This window comes from Rhinolophus sinicus, linkage group LG04, assembly GCF_036562045.2.
Source record: "Rhinolophus sinicus isolate RSC01 linkage group LG04, ASM3656204v1, whole genome shotgun sequence".
NCBI lineage: Eukaryota > Metazoa > Chordata > Mammalia > Chiroptera > Rhinolophidae > Rhinolophus > Rhinolophus sinicus.
Window position 1 is genome coordinate 170,567,422 of NC_133754.1, and position 22,853 is coordinate 170,590,274.

The window sequence follows — 22,853 nt, forward strand, 5'->3', positions numbered from 1 at the left end:
AACACAGAGAGGCAGCCAGAATGAGGAAACAAAGAAATATGTCCCAAATAAAAGAACAGGAGACCACTTCAGAAATAGAACTCAATGAAATGGAGGCAACCAACCTACCAGAGTTTAAAACACTGATTAGAAGAATGCTTAAGGAACTTAGTGAGAATTTCAACAGAGACAGTAAGAATGAAGACATAGAAACCATAAAAAAGAACCAGTCAGAAATAAAGAATACAATAACTGGAATGAAAAATACACTAGAAGGAATCAACAGCAGATTAAATGAAGAAAAGTACTGAATCAGTAACTTCGAAGACACAGTAGCAGGAAACACCCAATAGGAACAACAAACAGAAAAAAGGATAAAAAACAAGATAGTTTAAGGGACCTGTGGGACGACATCAAGCATAAAAACATTCCCATCATAGGAAGACCAGAAGGAGAAGAGAGGGAACAAGGATTGAAAACCTATTTGAAGAAATAATTACTGAAAACTTCCCTAACCTGGCAAAAGAAATAGACATACAAGCCCAAGAAGTGCAGAGAGTCCCAAACAAGATGAACCCAAACAGGTCCTCACCAAGGCACATCATAATTAAAATGGCAAAGGTTAAAAACAAAGACAGAATCCTAAAAGCAAGAGGAGAAAGACAACTAGTTATTCACAAGGGAGCTGCCATAAGACTATCAGCTGATTTCTCAACAGAAACTTTGCAAGCCAGAAGGAAGCGGCAGGAAATATTCAAAGTGATGAAAAACAATGGCCTACAACCAAGACTACTCTACCCAGCAAGGCTATCATTTAAAATTGAAAGAGAGATAAAGAGCTACCCAGACACGAAAAAGCTAAAGGAATTCATTACCACCAAGCTATTATTACAAGAAATAGTAAAAGGACTTCTTTAAGCAGAAAAAAGGAGAAAATAAACAATGATAAAAAATATGAATAAAATGGCCATAACTATGTATCTATCAATAATCACTTTAAATGTAAATGGATTAAATACTCCAATCAAAAGACATAGGGTAGGGGCTGGCCTGGTGGCTCAGGCAGTTGGAGCTCTGTGCTCCTAACTCTGAAGGCTGCCAGTTCGATTCCCACATGGGCCAGTGAGCTCTCAGCCACAATATTGTTGGTTCAACTCCTCCAGTCCCACAAGGGATGGTGGGCTTCGCCCCCTGAAACTACTTGAGCTGAGCTGCCTCCCGGATGGCTGTTGGTTGGAGCGTGGGCTCTCAACCACAAGGTTGCCAGTTCAACTCCCACAGTGGATGTTGGGCTGCGCCCGCTGAAACTAGCAACAGCAACTGGACCTGGAGCTGAGCTGCGCCCTCCACAACTAAGACTGAAAGGACAACAACTTGACTTGGTAAAAAGTCCTGGAAGTACACACTGTTCCCCAATAAAAGTCCTGTTCCGCTTCGCCAATAAAATCTTAAAAAAAAAAAAAAAAAAAAAAAAAGATATAGGGTAGCTGAATGGATAAGAAAATAACCCATGTATATGCTGTTTACAAGAGACCAATCTCAGATGGAAAGATACAAACAAACTGAAAGTAAAGTAAACTGAAGAAAAAGATATTTCATGCAAATGGAAATGAGAAGAAAACTGGAATAGCAATACTTATATTGGACAAAATAGACTTTAAAATAAAGACTATAATAAGAGAAAAAAAGGACATTACATAATAATAAAGGGATCAATCAAACAACAAGGTATCACCCTACTAAACATTTATGCACCTAACATAGCAGCACCTAAATATATAAAGCAAATATTGACTGACATAAAGGCAGAGATCAACAGTAACACAATCATAGTAGGGGATTTTAACACTCCACTGACATCAATGGACAGATTTTCCAGACAGAAAATCAACATGGAAATAGCGACCTTGAATGACACACTAGACCAGATGGATTTAATTTATATTTTTAGAGCATTTCACCCCAAAGCAGCAGAGGGGTACCTCGGTTTTCTAACATAAACCAAAAGTTCTGAAATGTTCGAAGACAGCCGACAGCTAGGCCTCAGGATCTTGCACTCAGTGGCAGCCGTGTGACATGCTCGACTTCTGAGTCATGTTCAAAAACCAAAGCATTTACTTCTGTGTTTATGGCATTCAAAAACCAAAATGTTCATCAACTGAGACATTCGAAAACTGAGGTACTATTGTAAACATTCTTTTCAAGTGCACATAGAACATTTTTCAAGATAGACCACATATTAGGCCACAAAACAAGTATCAATAAATTTAAGAAGACTGAAATCATATCAAGCGTCTTCTCTGACCACAGTGGTATACAACTAGAAATCAATTACAAGAAAAAAAACTGAAAAACGCACATACACATGGAGATTAAATAACATGCTACTAAATAATGAATGGGTCAACAATGAGATCAAGGAAGAAATCAAAAGATACCTAGAGACAAATGAAAATGAAAGCACAACAACCCAAAATCTATGGGACACAACAAAAGCAGTCCTAAGAGGGAAATTCATACCAATGCAGGCCTACCTAAAGACACAAGAAGTATCTCAAATCAACAGTCTATCTTTACACCTAAGGGAACTGGAAAAAGAACAGCAAACAAAACCCAAAGTGAGCATAAGGAATAAAATAATAAAGATCAGAGTAGAAGTAAACAAAATAGACTAAAAAAAAAAAATACAAAAGATCAATGAAACCAAGAGATGGATTTTTTTGAAAAGATAAACAAAATTGACAAACCTTTAACCAGAATCATAAAGAGAGAGGACCCAAATAATAATTAAAACCAGAAATAAAAGAGAAGTGACAACCAACCGCACAAAAATACAAAAAAAAAAAAAATTTAAGAAAATACCATGAGCAACTATACACCAACAAACTGAACAATCTGGAAGAAATTGATAAATTCTTAGAAGCATACAATCTTTCAAGGCTGAATCAAAAAGAAACAGAAAATCTGAACAGACCAATTACTACCAACAAAATTGAATCAGTAATCAACAAGCTCCCAACAAACAGAAGTCCTGGACCAGATGGCTTCATATGGGAATGTTACCAAACATTCAAAAAAGAATTAACACCTATTCTCCTCAAACTATTCCAAAAAATCCAAGAAGAGGGAAGGCCCCCAAGCCCATTTTATGAGGCCACCATTACCCTGATTTCAAAACCAGACAAAGACATTACAAAAAAAGAAAACTATAGGCCAATATCCCTAATGAACATAGATATAAAAATCCTCAACAAAATATTAACTAACTGAATTCAGCACTACATTAAAAAGATCATATACCATAATCAAATAGAATTCATTCCTGGTATGCAAGGTTGCTTCAATATCCACAAATCAGTTAATGTGATCCATATGCAAAAGAATGACACCGGATCCCTATCTCTGCTAAAAAACAACAACAATAACAAAAAACTCAAAATGAATGATAGACCTAAAAGAGCTAAAGTATTAAAGTCTTAGAAGAAAATATACAAATCTTCATGAACGTGGGTTACACCAAAGGACAAACAATAAAAGAAAAGTACATAAACTGGGCTAATCAAAATTAAAAAGCTTTTGTGCTTCAAAGGACATCATCAAGAAGTGAAAAAAATCCATTGAATGGGAGAAAATATTTGCAAATTGTATACATATATCTAGTATCCAGAACATATAAAGAGCTCTTACAGCTCAATAACAAAAAGATAAATAACCTAATTTAAAATGGGCAAAGAATCTGAATAGACATTTCTCCAAAGAAAATATGCATATATATATATATATATATATATATATATATATATATATATATATATATATATATATATATATCTCACAGGGAAAAGCAAGTACTGATGAGGTTGTGTAAAAATAAGAACGCTCATATGTTGCTAGTGGGCTTAGTGCAGCTGCTTTAGAAAAGAGTTTGGCATTTCCTGAAAAAGTTAAACACAGAGTTAACATATGTCTCAACAATGTCTCACTCCCATGTATATACCTGAAAGAACATGAAAACATGTCCACACAAAAATTTATAGCATAAATGTTTATACAGCATTATTCACAATAACCAACAAGTGAAAACAACCCAAATGCCCATCAATTGGTGAATAGATAACAAAATGTGGTATATCCATACAATGAAAGCTTATTCAGCCATCAAGGGAAATGAAGTACTGATAAGTGCTGCAAATGAATGAACCATGAGAACATTGTGCTAAGTGAAAGAAGCCAGCCACAAAAGGCCACATGTTCTGTGCTTTCATTGATATGAAGAGGCCAGAACAGGCAGATCCACAGAAAGAGAAAGTAGATGAGTGGTTGTGAGGGGCTGCAAGGAGAGGGTCAACGAGGAGTTACCACTAATGGGCAGGGGTTTTCTTTCTGAGGTGATGAAAATGTTCCAATATTAGATAATGGTTACGGTTGCACAACTACGTGAATATACTAAAAACCACTGAATTGTACCCTTTAAAAGAGTAAGTTATGCACATAAATGAATTATACCTCTAAAAAACTATTAGTTTTTAAAATTCCATTGAGATTTTAATTTACAAAGATAAATTTGAAACAAATTGACATCATTTACCTGTGTTTTCCAGTCATGTTTCTTCATTTATTAGAATATTCTATATTCTTTAGAAAAGATTTATCCTATAATTACCTTTTTGAAATTTTTTATTCCTGGTACATTCAGAATTTTTATCAAGATTGTAACTCACTTTTTTTCCATTTTATTTTCTATTTCTTCTTTTTAAGAAAGCTTTTAACTTGTGTATTATTGAATTATATATGTATATAATCTCCATCTTAGTAGTTCTACTAGTTGGATTTTCTATTTACAAAACGTATCATACCAAATGATGTCAGTTTTTTCTCTTCCTTTCAAATAGTACTAGCTCATTTTTTCTCTTACGAATTATCTGGGACCTTCAGTACAATCTTGACTAATAGTGGTGACATTAAACATCACTTTTTTCATTCCTGTCTCTGGTAAGAACGCTTCTATTTATTCACTGCGTGTACTGTAGTTTTCTAGTAAATATCCTTTATGAATTTAGGGAACTTTCATTCTATTCCTAACTGAAAATAAACACTAATGCCTGTAGCATTTTACTAAATGCTTTTACAACATTAAGATATATTTTCTTTATTAATGTACATTTGTACTTTTGAAGTAGCCTGGAAACCCTATGTTAAATCTCAATACTAATTTACTAAACTGATACTTTTGACTTTTTAATGACCTAATTTAAAAAATTAACTTCCTTTTTATCTGTATTTATATTACTTTTCTTAATCCTGGGTGTTGTGTTTTCTTCTTTTTATCCTGCATTGACCCACTGGCAAGAATTTTGTCTACTGGCTTATCGAATATACTCTTTTCACCTATTTCAATAATGTGAGCTTTTATCTTTATTAATGCATTCATTTTCTTTGGGTTTATGTCATTATTGTTTCCTATCTTTTTGAGTTGAATAATTATGTTCTAGCTTTATTATTTTCTAATAATTGCATTTTTTCTGCTTGCATTTATTCTTTAATGGCAAAATTACTTAGAAAATTATCTTTTATTTTCTAAATAATTTTGTGGTGCTATTTTTAGTCTTTCATTTCTACTGTTATATCATCATGGTAAAAATAAATAAAAATAAACAGGGAGGGCTTGACTATTTCCCTCTAGGAGAGTAAGTTGAGATTTTCTTTATAGCCATATATATTGTCCATTCTTTCAAATATTCTATGAATATTAGGAAATAATGCATATTATATGTGTTTATGTCTATTAATTAAATTTGTCAATTTTAAAAATTCAAACCCTCTATGAAAATGTTTCTTTAACATTGAAAAATAACACAGGAATTACTAAAAAGATAAAGAGTATGTACACAGTAAGTAATTTTCATCATCCCACTAAAATTTTTGTGTACCTGAAAAGGATTTTATAAGCAAATATATACATTTGTAATAAATTATCTGAAAATAATTTTCTAAATATATATTAAAAAGCAAACTTCAGATTTGGAGATGAACAGTTCCACTACAAGTCTTTCTCTCAACGATAACACATTTTTCAGATTAATTACAAAAACAGTGTTTCTTCTCAGCACAAACATTATAATATTGAATGAATGAGTATTCTGCCTAAACTTTTTCTTGCACAACAATCCTAGGGTTTCTTGCCACTGTGAGTGCTCAGGTGTAAGTGATGACCTATGGCTACAGGCTTCCCCACATTCATTACTCTGATAGGATTTCATTTCTGAAATGAGTTCTCTGATGTCGAATTAAAGATGTACTATGACAAAAAACATCACTACATTGATTACACTGGTAAGGTTTCTCCCCAGTATGTGTTCGCTTATGTTTAGTAAGGGCTGATCTTAAACTGAAGGATTTCCCACATTCATTACATTGGTAGGGTTTCTCTCCTGTATGAGTTCTCTGATGTCGAATAAGTGATGTTCTATAGCAAAATAGTTTTTGACATTCATTACATCGATAGGGTTTTTCACCAGAATGAACTTTTAGATGTTCAGTAAGGTGTGTACTTCGGCTGAAAGTTTTTCCACATTCCTTACAGACATAAGGTTTCTCTCCAGTATGAGTTCTTTGGTGTTGAGTAAGATGTGCACTCCGGTTGAAGGTCTTTCCGCAGTCATTACACTCATAGGGTTTCTCTCCAGTATGAATCCTCTGATGTTGGATGAAGGCTGGGGTATGGCTGAAGGCTTTCCCACATTCATTACATTCATAGGGTTTTTCTCCTGTGTGAGATCTCTGATGTCGAATTAGTGATGTGCTGTGGCAAAAAACTTTCTGACATTCCTTACACTGGTAGGATTTCTCCCCAGAATGAATTCCCCGATGTTCAATGAGATGTGTGCTCCGGCTGAAGGTTTTCCCACATTCAATACATGCATATGGTTTCTTTCCACTATGAATTCTGTGATGTTGAGTAAGGGCTGAAATATGGCTGAAAGCTTTCCCGCACTCATTACAAGGATAGGGTTTTTCCCCAGTATGAATTCTCTCATGATTTCGAAGGGAGGACCTATGACTGAAGGTTTTTTCACATTCATTACACTCATAAGGTTTCTCCCCAGTATGGACTCTTTGATGTTGAATAAGGTTAGTGCTCTGACTAAAAGCTTTACCACATTCATTACATTCATAAGGTTTCTCTCCAGTGTGCATTCTTTGATGTTGAATAAGATTAGTGTTCCGGTGGAAGGTTTTACCACAAAGCTTACATTCATGTTTCTCTCTCACACAAATTTTCTCAGATTCCATTAGTACTGAACTATATCTTTACATTTAAATTGTTTCTAGAATAAGTAAGGTTTTAGATATAAATGCATCCTTTCTTATATCTAATAAATTACTTTTCATTTACAAATTGCCTTAAAAATCAATGGAAGTTGACTTATACTTTAAGCACCTACCATCTGTATCATAATTGAGGTCTTTATGTTCTACAAACATCAGTTGTTTAAAAAGGTTTGAGATCAGATTAAATATTGCCCCCAAATTATTATGTTTATGATCTTCCTCTTAAATTGAGTTTCCTTGTAGTTTCATTTTACTGGTGGTTCTCAAACTGGTTATCAAATTCCAGTTCTTCTAATACAAAGTTTTGAAACCATCACTTGAAAAATTTTAATATCACGCCATAACAGCTTTGTTTTTCAGCTTTCTGCTTTGGAGTTGATACTCTGACTTTGGATATAGTATCTGGAATTAAGTGGTAGACAGTACCTCTTCCCTCTGGAATACAAAAGAGGAAAACAAAACTTGCTCATCAATTACAGAAAATAAATAATAAAAATAAACCAGTGATATGATATAATTAAACATTCGACAGTATAGTTCCTGGCTACTATGTAAATTTAAAGAAGAAAAGAAATAATATAGAGAGGAATGGAAAAAAGAAATAACAGCACTGAGACAAAATGTATAGCATAATTAAAGGTAATGCTACAGAAAAGTACATGACATGACAAAAAGTCAATGAGAATAATTCAGATGTATGTCTTTGAAAAGCAGAGGTAAAAAATTAGAAAAATGAAATGGGATTAGATAATAAAAACTCTGACAATTAAACAGACATTCAATATCATGTAGTACAAGGTAGGAAAATTGAAATTTTCTGTCATAGTAGTAGCATGATAAACATTTGATGTTTTAGATGAAGATACTTGTTAAATTCATCTAAAATGGATAATGAGAAAATAAGGTTAAAAAACTCAGCAAGAAATAGTAATATAAAAAGGGCCTGGATTAGGAAAATCCTAGTTAAGAATTTAGTACAGAAGTAGATCTAAAACATAAAAAGGAAGAAAGAAACAAAAAAATATGGACATTGACTATGGGGAATTTTTACAAAATGAAATTCATAAAAATACAATGGTTTCTAATCAAGAAGGCTGGAAGTAATAATAGGACTAATAGAAGAACTAGTTAGTGGTACTAATGACAAAAATTTTGAAGAAGGGTAGAGGTTACTTAGGGAGAGCTGATTTCATTTTTCACCATATTGAGTTTGAAGTGATTTAAAGTGAAGTGGGACATTCAAGTGGAGATAGACTCTAAGCTGGGGAAACTTCAGGAACAGAATGCAAATGAGATATATGGGCTGAAAATATATACCAGGTAATTAATTACATGAAAGATATCAGAGGCTCAGGCAATTGGAGCTCCGTGCTCCTAACTCCGAAGGCTGCCAGTTCAATTCCCACATGGGCCAGTGGGCTCTCCACAAGGTTGCCAGTTCAACTCCTCGAGTCCTGCAAAGGATGGTGGGCTCTGCCCCTGCAACTAAGATTGAACGCAGCACCTTGAGCTGAGCTGCCTCCTGGATGGCTGTTGGAGAGTGGGCTTTCAACCACAAGGTTGCCAGTTCGATTCCTTGAGTCCTGCAAGGGATGGTGGGCAGCGCCCCATGCAACTAAGATTGAACATGGCACCTTGAGCTGAGCTGCTGCTGAGCTCCCAGATGGCTCAGTTGGTTGGAGTGCGTCCTCTCAACCACAAGGTTGCCGGTTTGACTCCCCCAAGGGATGGTGGGCTGTGCCCCCTGCAACTAGCAACGGCAACTGAACCTGGAGCTGAGCTGCGCCCTCCACAACTAACACTGAAAGGACAAAACTTGAAGCTGAACAGCACCCTCCACAACTAAGATTGAAAGGACAACAACTTGACTTGGAAAAAAAAAGTCCTAGAAGTACACACTGTTCCCCTTCCCCAATAAAATCTTTAAAAAAAAAAAAAAAGACTGAAACAAAATAGGCATTGAGGCTGTTAGCCACAAATATGAAAAGTTTGGTAATGAAAGGAAAGAATAAAATTGCAGAAAGTAAAAATTAAACTATTGTGCAATGTGTTCTTTTAAAAGCAAGAAAAACTTTGAATGTCTGAAATTAGAACAGGGAGAAATTGAATCATTAACTAATCATGAAATCAAGGTCCTAAAACAAGTGGAAAAGAATGGAATCTGGAGTACAGGTGGAGAGATTAATTAACAATAAAAGAGGGTCATCTCTTTCTCTGAGATCAGAGATAAGTGAGAAGATGGATAAAGATATGTAGAAAGGAAATTGATGTTGTTCCCACTAACTGAACTCAGTTTTCTGCACAGACAAGGCGGCTCTGCACAGTGGGCAGTAACCAACATTTCCAAAGCCACCTCCTAGCGTTAACATTGTTAGTACCACCACACAATGCACAGACAGATGGACTGATTTTTTTCTTGGCTAAGTATTTTGTAACATTTCTTTACTTTTTCCTGTCATCTATTAATGTGATTTTTCTTAGTTGGAAGATAGCATCTTATTTTAAAAGCTGATGTCCTATTCTTGGTGAAGTATATGGGCTTGGGTGTTTATGACAGATTGCAGCAAAATTGTGTCCTAAGTCATCTCCAGGAATTCTGATATGGGAATGTTGATACTGTTAAGGTAACACAATTATCTATTTACAATATTTTAAAGAAAAGAGCTACTGCCTGTTTCGTAAAAAGAGAAACATCTCAGTTCATGAACAAAATTGAAAATCTCTGGTCCCTAAACTCAAAGCCGACTCCCAGATAAGCACTTGTAAGTTCTGTAATCCCACACATTTTGACATTTGAGGAAAAAGTAATTGCAATCTGTACTAATTATAAGGCTATACTTGTGCAATGAGAAAAGGCTCTTGCAGTTGTTATCACATCCCTGTACAATGTCTGATAATGGTCTGATTCTTTTCATTTCTACAAGGTAAAGTCCAATGGCACATCCTCCAGTGCTACTTGTTCCTAAAATATCAAATAAATACCTACTCACTAAGGAAGGGATCATTCATGCCAACATTAATGAATGAAATAGAAGAGCAAATAGAAGAGCAAACAAATGAAAGGGACAAAGTGGAGGGCTAGGAAGTTGTTCAAAAAGGGTTCAGGGTTCTAAGTTCAACAGTGGCCAGACGTACATTATTTGGTCCCTACCACTGAGAGTATACAGAAGCAATCCTGGAAATAAAAAATACCCACCTATTTATAGTTACATCCACAGATAAACAGATACATAGAGATGTAAAATGTAAACTCAACTCAAGAAATAGTACATGTAGAGATATCATTAGTAGGTAATGCATAAATGAACATGGTTATAACCTATTGAGGGAAGCAATACACATAAAGAAAAATGGATCCATCAAAAGTAAAGTGATGGTAACAGAACATTAAAAAAAAGGAGGTAGAGATGCAAACATTGATAAGTCTTTCTTATTACATACATAATCTGGGAGAAAAGAGACTGACCAAGTACTGGCTAGACCTGTTTATCTCAGTAAGCAGGCAGAGCTCTATCATGCAGCTGGAACTCATAATAGCATTACCTAAGAGCATCACACACTTGCATCACAACATTAACTCCTTTCGGTATAATTTCATGCTTGCCAAGAGAAAATAAGATTAGAATTTGGTTTCCTTTTTTTTTTTTTTCTTGCCAGAGAACTTAAACATCTGAATTCCTTAGTAGTTCTAGATCTCAATGTAAAATAAATCCACTTTCTGTTTCACTTATCAGTCCCTTGTAAATTTACATGATTGAATCTATCTCAACACTGATTTCAAGTTACTGGATGTGACAATAGGAAGATCAGACTCTAAACCATGGAGGATTCACCAAGGTAAGTGCCACAATATGAGATTCCTCAGATGTCAAACAGCCAATCAACTTACCCAGAAAATTCTGATATCACTGTCTGCCATATTTCACAATGCAACACACCCTCCCTTGTGTTATACTCTATAGGTACTAGAAATGCCATAACAGATAAAGAAGTTGATATTAAAAGATATGTCCCCTGGAAAGAAAAGTTTTATGGAGACTTAGGAGGAGCCTGAAACAAAACAGGCAAAAGAAAAGTTCTAGAGGAGTGAAAAACTGACACTGAGGATATACAGACACTTTTCACCTGGGGGAACTAAATTCTGACTAATTCTGGCTGAGAATCTAAGCTTGACCCCTCACAAAAGGCCCTTCAGGAAGGACCAAAAAACCAGCATAGATTTCGGCGTTCCCAAGTGGCTAAAGTAATAGGAATTAGGGACAGAAGAGGCTTCAAACACATGACCAGATTCTTCCAAAGAATCTGAATGAATTTTTAATCTGTATGAAAGTCTGAAGAGTTAAGCTGAAATCCTCTGCATAGCAAAAGTAAATCTCCCATAGTTCTTCAGGGCTGAGGAAACAAAGACCTGCCACATTTTCAACTGAATGCCCAGGAGGGACACATTCTAGAAAAGACGCAACCAGGAGATATAATAAACCTTATCAAAACTGCTACCCAGCACTAACTCAGCTTGGCTGAGGTGATCCTATCTATTTTAAAAAGACAAAAAGAAAACTCTTTCTGATGAAAGATGCCGTCAACTTTAATGTCTACAGTGCTTTTATTATGATGATAAGCACCAAAACAAAACTTAGCTGATACACAAGGAATAAGTACCACTGACCGATAATCAAGAGAAAACAAAACAGAAGGACAGACAAATAGAAGGATGGCAAATTTCAACAGTAATTTGGAATCAACCAACAGGAATCAAATAAGCATTTAGAACAGAATATTTGAAATGAACAACTCAGTCAGATGAGTATAACAAAAGATTGGACTAACAGAAAGACAGAGCAATAAAAATACCCAAAATGAAGCACAGAGGTTAAAAACAAAGAATGATAATTTGTAAAAGGATTAGAAAATGTCATAGCCAAGAGGAGCCTAAGGAGACATGATGACTAAATGCAACATAATATCTTGATAGGATCTTGGTCCAGAAAAAAAGACATCAGGTAAAAACTACTTGAATAAAATACAGACTTTAGTTAATAATAATAATCTACCTTGGGTTCAGCAGTTGTGACAAATATACCAAACTACTGTAAGATTTTAATTTTATGGTAAAGGTTCTGAGACAAATTCCAGTGTGTGCGGGGGTGCGGGAGGGGGCAGAGATTCCCAAACCACCAACCAGCTACAATTCAATTCAATTCTGATACTATTTACCCAAAGTGAGCATCAGATTCCACAGATTATAGGCTCAGACCCACAGATTTCCCCACCCCTCCTTCAGAAGGCAGTAGTAAGCCCAGGTTACCACCTGTGATATGGGCCAAACGAAAGGGAGTCTCCTTTCCCCTAGTGTCTTAGCTCCCTAGCCCCTGGTTATAATCATTTTTCAAATCAGTTTCTTACTCATAAACAGATTGTTTTTAACCTGAATCATAGAAATCTCCTACCCCCGGCTTTAGATAATTACCCTAAAACTTGTCATTTATGCTTGTTGATTATAGTCATTGTAGCACAGCATTCTTTCCAGGCCTAGCTCTCGGGTGAACAACAACTAAAAGACAGTTAAACCAGAAGAAAGGCCACAGGCTCCATGAAGCTGAACAAACTTTTCATCACACAGTCACCCTGCGTAGATGGCTTTGAATCCTGCTTCTAGGGGCAACACTTTTAACTCTATTAACTAAAATCTATCTCTCCTTATCTAGGGGCCATTAGGATACAAGTGATGCCCCACCAAGACTTCCAGCACATCCCAACCACAGAGGTCAACGTGGTCCTCCAGGCGGATCTTGAGACCCCTTTCCCGCATCTAAAATCAGACAGGGTGAGAGTCCCATGAATCCCTACTAGGCAGGGACAATGGTCACATTCAGCAGGAAGCAGATACAGAAAAAGAGGTCTCCTGTCCCTCAACTTCCCACAGAGATTTATGGGGATCACGTCTCTCAAGGGGGACACAAGACAGGCAGTTAGAGAGAGGAATTGGATCTCCGAGATGCCTGGATAAGTCAGGTAACATTCCTGCACATCCAACATAGTCTATGGGAAATAACTGCCCAAAAGACCTCCCCTCTCCGCCCAAACTTGCCCATAACCATTAGCCATTACAAGGAAGCTAAAGAATACAAAATACCTAACTAGATTAGACCAGTCACTCACACCTGTGCAATATAAAAAGATGAGGTAATAGGGTAATAGCCTCTTGTCAATCACAGGTATCAATCAAATACCCCCACAATTAGGGAGGAGTAACCCACTGTAAAGAAAAAAGAAAAAAAAAGGATAAAAACCACCAAGGCCTCGTTAGTCGGGGCCCTTGAGCCACTCCCTTCTGCCTGCTCCCAACTCTTTGGAGTGTACTTTCACTTCTACCATGTTTCCCCGAAAATAAGACCTAGCCGGACAATTAGCTCTAATGCTCTTTTGGAGCAAAAATTAATATAAGACCCAGTATTCTATTCTATTCTACTCTACTCTACTCTACTCTACTCTACTCTACTCTACTCTATTCTATTCTATTCTATTCTATTCTGACCCAGTCTTATAGTAAAATAAGACTGGGTCTTATATTAATTTTTGCTCCAAAAGATGTATTAGAGCTGATTGTCCGGCTAGGTCTTATTTTGGGGCAACACGGTACTATACAGCTCTTTCACCACTGTCCTACTGTGTCTCGTTCAATTCTTTGCTCGAGATGCCAAGAACCTGGCAAGAATCCGGACACCGCGCTGAGAAGGGCTTGCTCCCCGGTAACACCTGCACTTCTCACAGACTAGCTATAAATCAGAGGTTCCCAGGACCTCCTCCTTGGGTTCAATTCATTTGATAGAGTGGCTCACAGAACTCAAAGAAACATATTACTTACCAGCTTACTGGTTTATTATAAAAGGATATTACTCAGGAATAGCCAGATAGAAGAGATGCATAGGGTAAGGTATGGGGAAAGAGCACGAAGATTCCATGCCCTCTGTGAGCCCGCCACTCTCCCCAAATCTCCACTGTTCACTAACCCAGAAGCTCTCCAAACCCCATCCTTTTAGGTTTTTTTGGAGGCTTCATTAAGTGGACACGACTGATTCAATCATTGGACATTGAGGATTGAACTCAACCTCCAGCCCCTCTCCCTCCCAGGAGGTCAGGGGGATGGGACTAAAAGTTCCAACCCTCTAATCATATGGTTGGTTCTCCTGGCAACCAGCCCCATCTTAAGCGAAGGCCAAAAGTCACCTCATTAACAAAACAAAAGACAATTTTTATTGCTGTCATCACTTAGGAAATTTCAAGAGTTTTAGGAGCTCTGTGTCAGAAACCAGGACTAAGGCCAAATATGTATTTCTTGTCATAAATCATAATAAGGAAAACTGGCTATGGGATATATGGGAACTTTCTGTATCATCTTTGTAATTTTTCTGCAAATCAAGAACGCTTCTAAAATAAAAAGTTTACCAATAAAAACAAAAAGATACCTCATTACATTTCAGTTAATCTGTTTACCTCAACTATTTTCCCACAACTCTTGTTTTTCTTTTGAGCACCATTTAGTCTTGTTTTATGTTTTACTTCCTGATTACACAGTTTATATAGTTCTTTTCATATATATTTTCATATAAGGTTATCTCTTATAAAAAAGGATTAGAGCAAAAGAGACCTATGAGACTTACTCAAAATGTCTAACCATAAATATAACTGGAGCCTCAAAACAAGATGAGAGAGCAGTAATGATATAATATTTGAAGGAAATAGGATGGAAGATTTTCCCAACTGATGACTCATAGATTTAGGAAGCCCCCAAACCCTAAGAAAGCATAATACAAAGAAAAGCACACCCAGGATATCAAAGTCAAACTTCTGAAAGTCAGAGACAAAGAGAACAATCTTAAAAGCAGTCTAAAAAACAGGCACAGTAACTTCAAAACAGCAATTCTGTTGTTGAGAATCAACTGACAAATCTGTTTTTGAGTGAAAAGATTCAATATTTTAAAGACGCTAGTTCTTTCCTGTTGTGAGTTGAGTGTGCCAGCCCCCCCCCAATAATATGTTGAAGTCCTATCCCCAGTACCTCAGAATATGACCTTATTTGGAAATAGGGATATTATTTCCTGCATATAACCTGCGTTATACTTCATTAGAGCTGATTGTCCGGCTAGGTTAAAATGAAGTTATACTGGAGCAGGGTGGGACCCTAATCCAGTATGACTGGTGGCCTTATAAGGTGGTCATGGGATGACAAAGAGACACACCCGGTGAAGACCATGTGACAGTGAAAGCAGAGATTAAAGTTATGCAGCTGTAAACCAAGGAATGTCCAAGACTGTGGGCAAACCACCAGAAGCTACAGGTTTCAGAGGCAGCATGGCCCTGCTGACTCCTGGATTTCAGATTTCTGACCTCTAGAACTGTGAGACAATAAGGTCACCCAGTTTGTGGTACTTTGGGTACTTTGTCACAGCAGCACTATGAAACTAATATGCCCCCCAAGTTAATCAATGTTTTTTGAAAAAAGATGAGGATGAGAAGGGATTTGTCCATATTAGATGCCAATAAATACGTATTACACAGCTATGTTAATTAAATAGGACTGACACAAGGGTAACAGAACGAACAATAAAAAAGAATAAAGATTCTAATAGGAGGTCCTTTCTTTTATAGGGATTTAATATATGATAAAGATAGCATTTCACATATTTGGGGAAAGATGGAAATTCAATAAATAATCTGGGGACAGCTGGTTTAGAACATATTTGGGTACATTTATACATATGTTACTGCATAGTTGTTGTACACATGTAACATGTACATATAAATTATGAGCAATTTAAGACATTTTCAAGGGATATTTAACTACATGTGATTTTTCAAACTTCAGGTGGTAACTTTAGAAATTAAACCTAGCTTAGGGTACAAATGCCTTGAAAACTTTTCCTCAACAAAGACAATGTAGTCAGGAGCCAATGGTCAGGTCCTCCCTTCTAATGCCATCTTACCTAACCAAGTAGAGACCTGGGAAGGCAGAGCTGTAAAAGAGAAGGGGCCTTGAGAGATCAGGATTATTGTCTTTATGGAAACCCTCTCTGACTACCTGGCTGTAACCCACACTCTCCCTAAAACTAAGGTCTGAATGAATCTAGGAACAGATTCCTTCCCTGCAAAGTACAAAGGGAAAGGCCATGGACATTGCTGTCTGGAGCTCTGACCCTGTCTCTACGGTCACCGCAGTGTTCAGGGACACAGCGCCAATCTGGAGATCCAGATACAGGGTTAACTGTAAAGATCTGTCCCTCCCATGATGGGTGACATCGAGTACACCAGCCCCCTCCATGTCTATTAATAAAAATCATAAATAACACATGTAAAGCATTTTAAGATTTTCAAAGTGCACTCACAAATGCCATGTCAAAGAATAAAGATCGACTGTTCTTCACAGCCCACAGAAAGTAAAGAACCAATTCCACAGCTCTTTATAGAAGAGGCATCAGAAACTCACCAACAAAACAAAACAAACAGTTACTTCTAGAGGACGTGCGTTTAAGAGGAAAGGCAAAAGAACTGGACATTAGGAGACCTAAATTCTAGGGCCAGTAAGTTCCTAGATCAGTTTTTCTGCAATTCCCTGCCAAGGTCTGGAGTGGCGACTCCTCCCCTTTGAGTATCTGCCCGACTGATCCCACCACAGCCAAAGGCCCAAAAGCCCCAAGCACTGTCCTGGTACTCTCCCCGCCCCCCAACCCAGAAGTTACAGCCCAAACCCTAACCCTTAAAGCTGGGGATGCACAGCCAGGACTCTGCCTGCCCCTAATCCAGGAAGAGCCATATGCCTGAACAAATCGGGATACGGGATTCAGGTTACCACTCCACACTTCACTCCAACGCGAACCAAACCCCAACCCCGGTCTCCTAATCTCCGCCTTTCTTCCCCCGCTCCTCCCCCGTCGCCTCCAAGCCCGGCCAATGCACTCTCTCAGGCCCCTCTCGCCCCGCCCCATCCCCGAGGTTGGGGCAGTCCTGAACGGAGCTCCTTCCCCAGCTCCCTCGCCCTCTTGTGCAGGAGTCAGGGAAAGAACAAACTCACCATCTCCACGGAAAAAGGATACTGTCAGGGCATCCAGAGCCCCGCAAACCAGGAAGTGCGCCTGCGCAAGCGACCGCCTGGAACTACATTTCCCAGCGTGCACTGCAAAGACAGAGCGGCGGGAGCAGCGTCTCCTACCCGCTACTGAGTTGCCTTCCGTCATATTGCGAGTTGCAAATGCGAGTTGCTCTTTTGTTATTTAAAGGAAAAGAAAATAAAAGCTTTTTTTTCCTTGTTGTAGACAAATACGAATCCAAAGAGATGCAAGTTTTTCGTTTAATTTTTTCCCTTACACAAACGTAACGCCTATCCATGATAACAAGATATCAATAGATGATTTATAGATAACCTTTTATTCAACAGACAAGCAAAAGAGGACCTCAAAAAAATCCAAACTAGACGGAATTCCATAACAAAGAGAGAATCATTGACGCCGTGGTGTATAAATAGCATTCTAAAAATCAATCTGATAGCTTCATTCTTCAACATGACTTCGTGTGTGACAATCTGATAGCTTCATTCTTCAACATGACTTCGTGTGTGAGGATGGGGGGGTAAAAATTTTTTTCTAGCATTTATGTGTTTCTGTTAGGAATTTAGGTTATTTTCACCTTAATGCTACCAAAAATAGTGCTTTGATGAGTCCTTGTAGATAAATTTGTGCCCTCCTCTACATCTATTCTTGAGGAAAAAATCCAACAATTGAATTTAATTAACAGTGAATGTACATACCTTTTATCTATAGAAAGAATATGTATGAATTGCAGAAAATAAAAATAAGGAAAAATAACAAAATTAAAATCAGATAAAAGCCCACTCTTAAGATACCCACGATATTTATTTTAATATCTAGGGTATTTCTATGCATAAATATGTTATATAATTATATATGCTTGAATATGTACTATATACTTTAAAATTAAAAGTAGAGCAATGTAATGTATTGAAAATGCTTTTTAACTTAATTTTTTGTAAATTTTCTTTCATGACTTTAAATATTCTTCATTATTATTGTAATGGTAGCATAGTTTTCCATCAAACCAAGTCTAAATAAAATATTTCAATAGTAGCATATTGTTTCCAGTTTTGCTATTATAAACAAATATTAAATAAATATGCTTATAGCTAGATCTTTATTCACACCCTTATTTGGTAGGGCAAAATCACAGAGGACTAACGCATTTTAGATATTGTCAAACTATCTTTCTAAAGGCAGTAATGATTTATCCCCTCACCAGCAGTGCTCCTATCTTACTCCATGTGGGCTCTTGTAACAGGATACATACCATAGACTGGCTGGCTATAAACAGAATTTCTCATTCTGGAGGCTGGGAAGTCCAAAATTAAGGTGCCAGGAGATATAGTACTTGTCTAGTGAGGGCCCACTTTCTGGCTCATAGACAAGCCCTCTTATTCCAAGTCCTCACTTGGTGGAAGGGGAAAAGGAGCTCTTAAAGTTTTTCAAGTCATATAAATTAGAAAGGAGTAAATAAAACTAGTTTTTATTTGCAAACAGAAAATTTACACATACAATTAAGGTATCTTTTATAAGGATACTAATCCCATTTATGAGGATTCTGGCCTCATGACCTAATCACCTCCCAAAGGCCCCATCTCTAAGTACCATCACATTGGGGATTAGGTTTCAACATGTGAATTTTGGGAGGACATATTCATTCTCTGGCATCATGAAAGGGCCTACTATTGCTAATGTTTGGTGTGTCTCATTGTCCTCTTGCACTTTTTAGGTATCTTTACACCTTCACAACAACTTCTCTGTATTAAAGTCCCTCTATTGAACTCTGTGGCATAGGTTCTGTTTACCTGACTGGGACCTGACTTATATATCAATTTGAAAAATGATTTTTGTCTATCTGATGTCTTCTTCATCTTATTTGTTTCCTTGATTACTAGTAAAGTTAGGTATCATTCATGTTTTATTTGGTCAATTTCTTGTTTTATCATTTAATTTTTTTTCTTTTAAATAGGTTATAGTTGTTTTATTTATAGAAACTTTTGCTATATTCTGAATATTAATATATTTTCCGTATGCATTGCACATATTTCTCCCCAAGTCTGTCTCTTATTTTTCTAACTTTGAATATTTTTATTTATTTATTCAAATCTATCGATCTCACTTTTATGGCTTCAGATTTGAAATGCCAAATATTTATATACATATACATTTGGCTGTCCATTTTGTACTCCTGTGCCAATAACATAATACTTTATTATAGCTTTCTAAATAAGTTTATCAGGTAGGGAAATTCTTCTGTAAATGTATTTTGCCAAGAAATTTTGGACCATTTTTTGCATTTTCATTTTGAGATGAAGTTGAAAATAAACGTGACAACTCTATTTTTAAAAGACCTATTAGGGGTGGGGGGGGGTGGAGAAAAGAATTCCACAACCATCCATGATGGAATAAGAGAGCAGACTTATCCTCTTCCTTAAACAACTAGAAAACTGGACAAAACATATAAAACATTGAATTTCAAACATTGAATATCAGATAGCACAGAATTGTGATCCTTAAGAAAAGAGAAAAACTAATGAGATAAGCTCTATCACTGCCCCAGTTTACAACCTGGAGGAAGTCTCCAGGATAAATCCTCAAGGAGGAATATCTCAAATAGACTCACTCCAATGGTTCACTGAATAAAGGAGAAAAATCAGACATCAGGGAGGCCAAGGAGTTTAGAACCAGGGTACTTGAGAAGTGTGACTAGTACAGTAATATGTAAAAATAATAACATACCATGAACAAATAGGGTTTGCCTCAGGAATGTAAAATTGAATTAACATTTAAATCAAGAAATAAAACTGAATATTAACAGAACAAAAAGGAAAAATCATACACTCATATCTACAGATGTAGAAAAAGCATTTAACAGAATTTAATATCTATTCATGAAAAACAAATCAAAACAAAACCTCTTAGATACTAGGAATAGAAGGGAATTTCTGAAATCAATAAGGGGCATTTACAAAAAATCTTAGTGCTAACATTATCTTTTATGGTGAAAACTGAATGCTTTCTTCCTAAGACTCAGAAAAAAGCAGAGGTCCATTCTTCTCACTTTTATTAAACATTGTTATATGTACTAGCCAGTGTAATGTGTGATAGGACAAGAAAAAAGTTTTTAAAGGCATACAAATTAGAAAGGAGTAAATAAAACTAGTTTTTATTTGCACATAGAAAATTTACACATACAAGATCCTAAGGAATCTCCAAAAATCCCAAATAAATTCAGTAAGTGAATTTAGTAAGGTTAAACAAGTAGTACAGTAAATAATTGTATTTTATATATAAACAATGAAAATTTGGAATTGAAATGAAAATAAAACACCATTTACAGTAGTAACCTAAACATATGAAGTTATTAGAGAAATTTTAACAAAACATGCATAAGGCCTGTACATTGAATACCACAAAACACTGAAAGAAATTAAATAAGATCTAAATAAACAGATATATCATACTTGTGGAAAGGAAAATTCAACTTGCTAAGATGTTAATTATCTCCAAATTGATTTATAGGTCCAATAAAATCTCAATCAAATCCCTTCAATTTTCTTTGTAAAAATTGGCAAGCTGATTCTAAAATGATGTGGAAATGCAAGGGATCTAGAATAGTCATAAGAATTCTGAAAAAAGAACAAAGTTGATTTCAAGACTTAATAAAGATAATGTGATAAGCATCGATGTAAGTATCAATGGAAAAAAGAAAATCAAATATATATACACATATATATTTAATTTCTGAAAGAGGTATCAATATAATTCAATAAAGATGGATAATCTTTCTGAAAAACTGGTGCAGACCAGTTGTACATCCATACACAAAAAACATGCCTCAACTTTAATTTGCAAGCATATTAAAACTGAATAGGTCTCTTACACATAAATGTAAGAGCTAAAGCTACAAAATATCTAGAAGAAACCAGAAAATAATCTTTGTGACTTTAGGCAAAGATTTCTTAAAGAGGATACAAAAAGCACAAACCACAAAAGGATAAATTGATAATTGTACCTATGAAAATTAAACACTTTTCTTCTTTAAACAGACTGCTTAGAAAGTGAAAAAACCACAGACTAGGAGAAAACTTTTGCAAAATATATCTGATAGGGTACTTGTATCCAGAACACAGAAGGAACTATTACTACTCCATAATAAAAAGATGAATAATTTGATTTTTAAAAATGAGCATAAGATTTGGAACTTTCACCAAAGGAAACAATTTGCCAATAAGCAGATGTAAAGATGCTCAGCATCACTAAAATTAGGGAAATGAAAATTAAAACCACAATGGGATACCACTTCACAACTCCTAGAATGGCTAAAAAAAAAAAAAAATGTGAGGGAAATTCTACAAAATACCTGAAAAAATACTTCTCAAAACAGTCAAGATTATGAAGATCAAGGAAAGACTAAGAAGCTATCTATTATGTGATTTTTGTTACATTAAAATTTGTTAAGTAGGCCCTGGATGTGGGATGGTGAGCCAAGGTTCAGCAAAGATAACAGGAGAAAGTGAATAGAGAAGTTTACTACTCAGAGGTTCTAGAGGAAGTCCTCTAGGGGCCACACAGGGTGGTCAAGACAAGATACAAGCAGAGTGAGCTGCAAGACCTGAAGCTTATGCCTTTATAAGGGTCTGAGGGTGGAGTGCTTTGGGGTTATTGGACTAAAGCTGGATTGATCAATTCAAATGTTAAAAGTGGGGTTTTGGTAAGCTCTGGGGGTCTTACCTAAGGGGCTACAAGGGGAAGGAGAAGGGAGGGAGGAAAGACTGCTTATCACAACAGAACAGGATCTTACACTTACTTGTGACTCTGTGGGCTGTTATCTTGGGCACACACTCTAGGAAGGGGCTGGTGTCAGTTCAAGGTCCCTGCAGGCCACTTAGCCACACAAAATGGATGGAAAGGCAGCAATATTGTGGAGTAATTTTAAAAACTCTCGACACTGTCACAAACCAGAGGAGACTAAAGAGACATGATAACTAAACGCTATATAATATCCTGGACTCAATTCTGGAATAGAAAAAGGATAGCGAAATTCAAATAAAGCCTGGAATAGATTACCATTTACTATGGTAATGTAAGATGTGAACATTAGGGGAAACTGGCTGAGAGGTGTATGGGAACTCTCTACTACCTTTGCAACTTTTTAAAATCTAAAATTATTCCCCCAAAAAAAGTTTATTAAAAAATCCATTGACCATGTATGTGTAGGTATATTTCTGGACATTCTCTTCTCTCTATTCCATTGATCTAAATCTATGCTTAGGCCAATACCACACTGTCTTTACACCTACACTAGGCCAATACTTACCCTGAGTTGAAATCTGGCAGTGCAAGTCCTTCGAGTTTGTTCATTTTCCAAATTATTTGGCTCTTCTAAGTTTTTGCATTTCCATATAAGACATACGTTTGGAATCTGCTCATCAAGCTATTCTTTAAAAAAAA

The 22,853-nt window shown here is 36.2% G+C and overlaps 2 protein-coding genes across 5 annotated transcripts in view; both read right to left on the reverse strand.

Moving 5' to 3' along the window:
* Positions 1-3,818: 3,818 nt before the first annotated feature.
* ZFP37 (ZFP37 zinc finger protein) overlaps positions 3,819-22,853 on the reverse strand; it is a 57,778-nt gene continuing 38,743 nt past the window's right edge. Inside the window, 1 exon segment of the mRNA XM_074330850.1 lies at positions 3,819-7,244. Within this exon segment, the coding sequence (XP_074186951.1) occupies positions 6,220-7,244 (1,025 nt within the window). The 3' untranslated portion in view covers positions 3,819-6,219.
* LOC141571171 (KRAB domain-containing protein 4-like) overlaps positions 7,280-22,853 on the reverse strand; it is a 35,214-nt gene continuing 19,640 nt past the window's right edge. The window contains exons 6-7 of one of the 4 annotated variants that reach the window (XR_012495897.1): positions 22,720-22,841; positions 7,628-7,746 (exon numbers count right to left, since the gene is read on the reverse strand). Coding sequence is in view for 1 of the 4 variants with exons in the window: in XM_074330847.1 (XP_074186948.1) it covers positions 7,625-7,746 (122 nt within the window). In the remaining 3 variants the exon portion in view is untranslated. Of the gene's footprint in view, positions 7,747-20,774; positions 22,842-22,853 lie in introns of those variants that run through there. The other 3 variants (XR_012495898.1, XM_074330847.1, XR_012495896.1) reach the window with 3 other exon arrangements.